The sequence below is a fragment of the Herpailurus yagouaroundi genome, unplaced genomic scaffold, assembly GCF_014898765.1.
Source record: "Herpailurus yagouaroundi ecotype Mexico unplaced genomic scaffold, PumYag 193, whole genome shotgun sequence".
Lineage (NCBI taxonomy): Eukaryota > Metazoa > Chordata > Mammalia > Carnivora > Felidae > Herpailurus > Herpailurus yagouaroundi.
This window is the reverse complement of record NW_024412424.1, coordinates 8,730,497-8,736,496: the sequence shown is the minus strand read 5'-3', so window position 1 is coordinate 8,736,496 and position 6,000 is coordinate 8,730,497. Positions and strand designations below refer to the sequence as shown.

Sequence of the window (6,000 nt, the reverse complement as noted above, 5' to 3'; positions counted from 1 at the left end):
AGAGAGAGACAAAAATCATATGACTTCACTCATATGAGGACTTTAAGGGACAAAACAGATGAACATAAGGGAAGGGAAACAAAAATAATATGAAAACAAGGAGGGGGACAAAACAAAAGAGACTCATAAATATGGAGAACAAACTGAGGGTTGCTGGAGGGATTATGGGAGGGCAGATGGGCTAAATGGGTAAGGGGCAGGCATTAAGGAATCTACTGAAATCATTGCTTCACTATATACTAATTTGGATGTAAATTTTAAAAAATAAAAAATAAAGTTACATAAAAAAAAAATAAACCACATCATTTAAAACCTCCCTAGATGATCTTCAAATTCAGTGGTTGTCATTGTGTCTCAATGTGATTTTTCTATCCACTGACTCCCAACCCTGCTCTTTGGTCATAAATTCCCACTTTTCCTTGATGTAATTGTAGTTGAGCCCAATCTCTCTCCTCTACAACAAAATCCTATTGCTGTGGTCCTTAAACCCATCACAATATCCTGAAGAAAGTCTGCCTTACTGTCTTTAACAAATGTCTCAGTCATTTTTTTTCCCCTTCAACAAAGACTTAGTGGTGATCAATGGATATCCCAACCTGGGCCCTGAAATCTCTGGCACTTTCTACTGGCTTTCTACTGGCTCTAAAGATTGTGATCTGCAGTAGCTGTATTTGAGAAGACTACAGCAGCTATTTAAATGATCTGTTGGACCAGGATGGAACAGTGGATCCTTTGAGAACCGTCTTCCATTGACTAGCAACTGGTGGGAATGAGCGGTCCAAGGTGTGCAGCCAAGTACATGCTGGGATAGGAGTGGGAGTGGCTAACCTGCCTGAATCACTCTACCTGTGGCTTTGGCCTTGAGGCAGGAGTAGAAATGGGGCAAAGGAGAGAATGCCTTTATTTGAATTAATCTAGATTCTACACAAAGTCATTTTTGCAACTGTAGACTTGATGCTGGAAGTCCATCTTCAGAGTTTAAAACAAGTCATTAGTTCATTTAATAACTGTTACCAGTTCACTGCAGGCTCTGTAACATTTTTGATTGCACATATAATCCTCTAAAAAAGAAGTGAGGGAGGAATTAGCATGTGTATATCGACTTTTATATTTACCCATATATTTACCATTTCCAGTGCTCTTCAATCATTCCTGAAAATCTGGGTTTCCTTCTAATTCTTTCTTTTAGCCTGGAGAACCAGTTAGCTGCCGTTAGCATATTTTGAAATACAATTCTACTGGTGACATATTCTCTTACTTTTCTTTTATTTGAAAATATCTTCATTTCATCTTTATTATTGAAATTTTTTTCACCAGATAGATAATTCTGTGTTTGGCTTTCAACACTTTTTTATTTTTTAATTTATTTTTATTTTATTGTTTAATAAAATTAATTGTCAAATTGGTTTCCATACAACACCCAGTGTTCGTCCCAGCAGGTGCCCTTGTCAATACCCATCACCCACCCTCCCCTCCCTCCACCCCCCATCAACCCTCAGTTTGTTCTAAGTTTTTAAGAGTCTCTTATGTTTTGCCTCCCTCCCTCTCTAATCTCTTTTTTTTTCTTCCCCTCCCCCATGGTCTTCTGTTAAGTTTCTCAGGATCCACATAGGAGTGAAAACATATGGTATCTTTCTCTGTATGACTTATTTCACTTAGCATCACACTCTCCAGTTCCATCCATGTTGTGACAAAAAGCCAGATTTCATTCTTTCTCATCACCAAATAGTATTCCATTGTATATATAAATCACAATTTCTTTATCCATTCATCAGTTGATGGACATTTAGGCTCTTTCCATAATCTGGCTATTGTTGAAAGTGCTGCTATAAACATTGGGGTCCAAGTGCCCCTATGCATCAGCACTCCTGTATCCCTTGGGTAAATTCCTAGCAGTGCTATTGCTGAGTCATAGGGTAGGTGTATTTTTAATTTTTTGAGGAACCTCCATGCTGTTTTTCAGAGCGACTGCACCAGTTTGCATTCCCACCAATAGTGCAAGAGGTTCCCGTTTCTCCACGTCCTTGCCAGCATCTATAATCTCCTGATTTGTTCATTTTAGCCACTCTGACTGGCGTGAGGTGATATCTGAGTGTGGTTTTGATTTGTATTTCCCTGAGGAGGAGTGACGTTGAACATCTTTTCATGTGCCTGTTCGTCATCCGGATGTCTTCTTTAGAGAAGTGTCTATTCACGTTTTCTGCCCAATTATTCATTGGATTATTTGCTTTTCAGGTGTGGAGTTTGGTGAGCTCTTTATAGATTTTGGATACTAGCCCTTTGTCTGATATGTCATTTGCAAATATCTTTTCCCATTTCGTCGGTTGCCTTTTAGTTTTGTTGACTGTTTCCTTTGCAGTGCAGAAGCTTTTTATCTTCATGAGGTCCCAATAGTTCATTTTTGTTTTTAATTCCCTTGCCTTTCGAGATGTGTCGAGTAAGAAATTGCTGCGGCTTAGGTCAGAGAAGTTTTTTCCTGCTTCTTCCTCTAGGGTTTTGATGGTTTCCTGTCTCACATTCAGGTCCTTCATCCATTTTGAGTTTATTTTTGTGAATGGTGTAAGAAAGTGGTCTAGTTTCATTCTTCTGCATGTTGCTGTCCAGCTCTCCCACCACCATACGTTAAAGAGACTGTCTTTTTTCCACTGGATGTTCTTTCCTGCTTTGTCAAAGATTAGTTGGCCATACGTTTGTGGGTCTAATACTGGGGTTTCTATCCTATTCCATTGGTCTACGTGTCTGTTTTTGTGTCAATACCATGCTGTCTTGAGGATTACAGCTTTGTAGTAGAGGTTGAAGTCTGGGATTTTGATGCCTACTGCTTTGGTCTTCTTCAAAATTACTTTGGCTATTCAGGGTCTTTTGTGGTTCCAAACAAATTTTAGGATTGCTTGTTCTAGCTTCGAGAAGAATGCTGGTGCAATGGTGATTGGGATTGCATTGAATGTATAGATAGCTTTGGGTACTATTGACATTTTAAAAATATTTATTCTTCCAATCCATGAGCACGGAATGTTTTCCATTTCTTTATATCTTCTTCCATTTCCTTCATAAGCTTTCTATAGTTTCCAGCAGACAGATCTTTTACATCTTTGGTTAGGTTTATTCCTAGGTATTTTATGCTTCTTGGTGCAACTGTGAATGGGATCAGTTTCTTTATTTGTCTTTCTGTTGCTTCATTGTTAGTGTATAAGAATGCAACTGATTTCTGTACATTGATTTTGTATCCTGTGACTTTGCTGAATTCATGTATCAGTTCTAGCAGACTTTTGGTGGAGTCTGTTGGGTTTTCCATGTATAATATCATGTCATCTGCAAAAAGTGAAAGCTTGACTTCATCTTTGCCGTTTTTGATGCCTTTGATTTCCTTTTGTTGTCGGATTGCTGATGCTAGCACTTCCAACACTATGTTAAACAACAGCGGTAAGAGTGGACATCTCTGTCATGTTCCTGATCTCAGGGAGAAAGCTCTCAGTTTTTTCCCATTGAAGATGATAGTAGCTGTGGGCTTTTCATAAATGGCTTTTGTGATGTTTGAGTATATTCCTTCTATCCCGACTTTCTTGAGGGTTTTTATTAAGAAAGATGCTGAATTTTGTCAAATGCTTTTTCTGCATCGATTGCCAGGATCATACGGTTCTTATCTGTTATTAATGTGATGTATCACGTTGATTGATTTGCGAATGTTGAACCAGCCCTGCAGCCCAGGAATGAATCCCACTGGATCATGGTGTATAATTCTTTTTATATGCTGTTGAATTCGACTTGCTAGTATCTCATTGAGAGTTTTTGCATCCATATTCATCAGGGATATTGGCCTGCAGTTCTCTTTTTTTGCTGGGTCTCTGGTTTAGGAATCAAAGTAATGCTGGCTTCTTAGAATGAGTCTGGAAGTTTTCCTTCCCTTTCTATTTTTTGGAATAGCTTGAAAAGGATAGGTATCATCTCTGCTTTAAATGTCTGGTAGAATTCCCCAGGGAAGCCATCTGGTCCTGGACTCTTATTTGTTGGGAGATTTTTGATAACTGATTCCACTTCTTCACTGGTTATGGGTGTGTTCAAGTTTTCTATTTCTTCCTGTTTGAGTTTTGGAAGTGTGTGGGTGCTTAGGAATTTGTCCGTTTCTTCCAGGTTTTCCAGTTTGTTGGCTTATAATTTTTCATAGTATTCCCTGATAACTGCTTGTATCTCTGAGGGATTGGTTGTAATAATTCCATTTCATTCATTTTATCCTTTTGGGTCCTCTCCCTCTTCTTTTTGAGAAGCTTGGCTAGAGGTTTATCAATTTTATTTTTTCAAAAAAACCAACTCTTGGTTTCATTGATCTGCTCTACAGTTTTTTTTAGATTCTATATTGTTTATTTCTACTCTGACCTTTATTATTTCTCTTCTTCTGCTGGGTTTGGGGTGTGTTTGCTTGTTCTGCTTCTATTTCCTTTAGGTGTGCTGTTAGATTTTGTATTTGGGATTTTTCTTGTTTCTTGAGATAGGCCTGGATTGCAATGTATTTTCCTCTCAGGACTGCCTTCGCTACATCCCAAAGCATTTGGATTGTTGTATTTTCATTTACATTTGTTTCCATATATTTTTAAATTTCTTCTCTAATTTCCTGGTTGACCCATTCATTCTTTAGTAGGGTGTTCTTTAACCTCCATGCTTTTGGAGGTTTTCCAGACTTTTTCCTGTGGCTGATTTCAAGTTTCATAGCATTGTGGTCTGAAAGTATGCATGGTATGATCTCAATTCTTGTATACTTATGAAGGGCTGATTTGTGACCTAGTATGTGATCTATCTTGGAGAATGTTGCATGTGCACTGGAGAAGAACGTATATTCTGTTGCTTTGGGATGCAGCATTCTAGATATATCTGTCAAGTCCATCTGATTCAATGTATCATTGTTTCTTTGTTTCTTTATATATCCTGTGTCTAGATGATCTGTCCATTGTTGTAAGTGGAGAATTAAAGTCCCTTGCAATTACCACATTCTTATCAATAATATTGGTTATATTTGTGATTGTTTTATATATTCGGGGGCTCCCATATTTGGCACATAGACATTTATAATTGTTAACTCTTCGTGATGGATAGACCCTGTAATTATTATATAATGCCCTTCTTCATCTCTTGTTACAGCCTTTAATTTAAAGTCTAGTTTGTCTGATATAAGTATGGCTACTTCAGCTTTCTTTTGACTTCCAGTAGCATGATAGATAGTTCTCCATCTCCTCACTTTCAATCTGAAGGTGTCCTCAGGTCTAAAATGAGTCTCTTGTAGACAGCAAATAGATGGGTCTTGTTTTTCTATCCATTCTGATACCCTATGTCTTTTGGTTGTAGCATTTAGTCCATTTACATTCAGTGTTATTATAGAAAGATTGGGTTTAGAGTCATTGTGATGTCTATAGGTCATGCTTGTAGTGATGTCTCTGGTACTTTGTGGTCCTTGCAACATTTCACTCACAGAATCCCCCTTAGGATCTCTCATAGGGCTGGTTGAGTGGTGATGAAATCCTTCAGTGTTTGTTTGTTTGTTTGTTTGTTTGGGAAGACCTTTATCTCTCCTTCTATTCTAAATGACAGACTTGCTGGATACAGGATTCTCAGCTGCATATTTTTTTCTGTTCATCACATTGAAGATTTCCTGCCATTCCTTTCTGGCCTGCCAAGTTTCAGTAGATATATCTGTCACTAGTCTTATTGGTCTCCCTTTATATGTTAGAGCGTGTTTATCCCTAGCTGCTTTCAGAATTTTCTCTTTATCCTTGTATTTTGCCAGTTTCACACTGATATGTTGTGCAGAAGATCGTATCGAGTTATGTCTGAAGGGAGTTCTCTGTGCCTCTTGCATTTCAATGCCTTTTTCCTTCCCCAGATCAGGGAAGTTCTCAGGTATGATTTGTTCAAGTATACCTTCAGCACCTTGCTCTCTCTCTTCCTCCTCTGGAATCCCTATTATACGGATATTGTTGTGTTTCATTGCATCACTTAGTTCTATAATTC

At 38.1% G+C, this 6,000-nt stretch overlaps 1 protein-coding gene across 1 annotated transcript in view; it reads right to left on the bottom strand.

The window, feature by feature from the left end:
- The window catches only part of DOCK3 (dedicator of cytokinesis 3), a 419,595-nt gene that overhangs the window by 124,227 nt on the left and 289,368 nt on the right, over positions 1-6,000 (bottom strand). Inside the window, exon 11 of the mRNA XM_040445563.1 lies at positions 2,736-2,739. Within this exon, the coding sequence (XP_040301497.1) occupies positions 2,736-2,739 (4 nt within the window). The remainder of the gene's footprint in view (positions 1-2,735; positions 2,740-6,000) is intronic.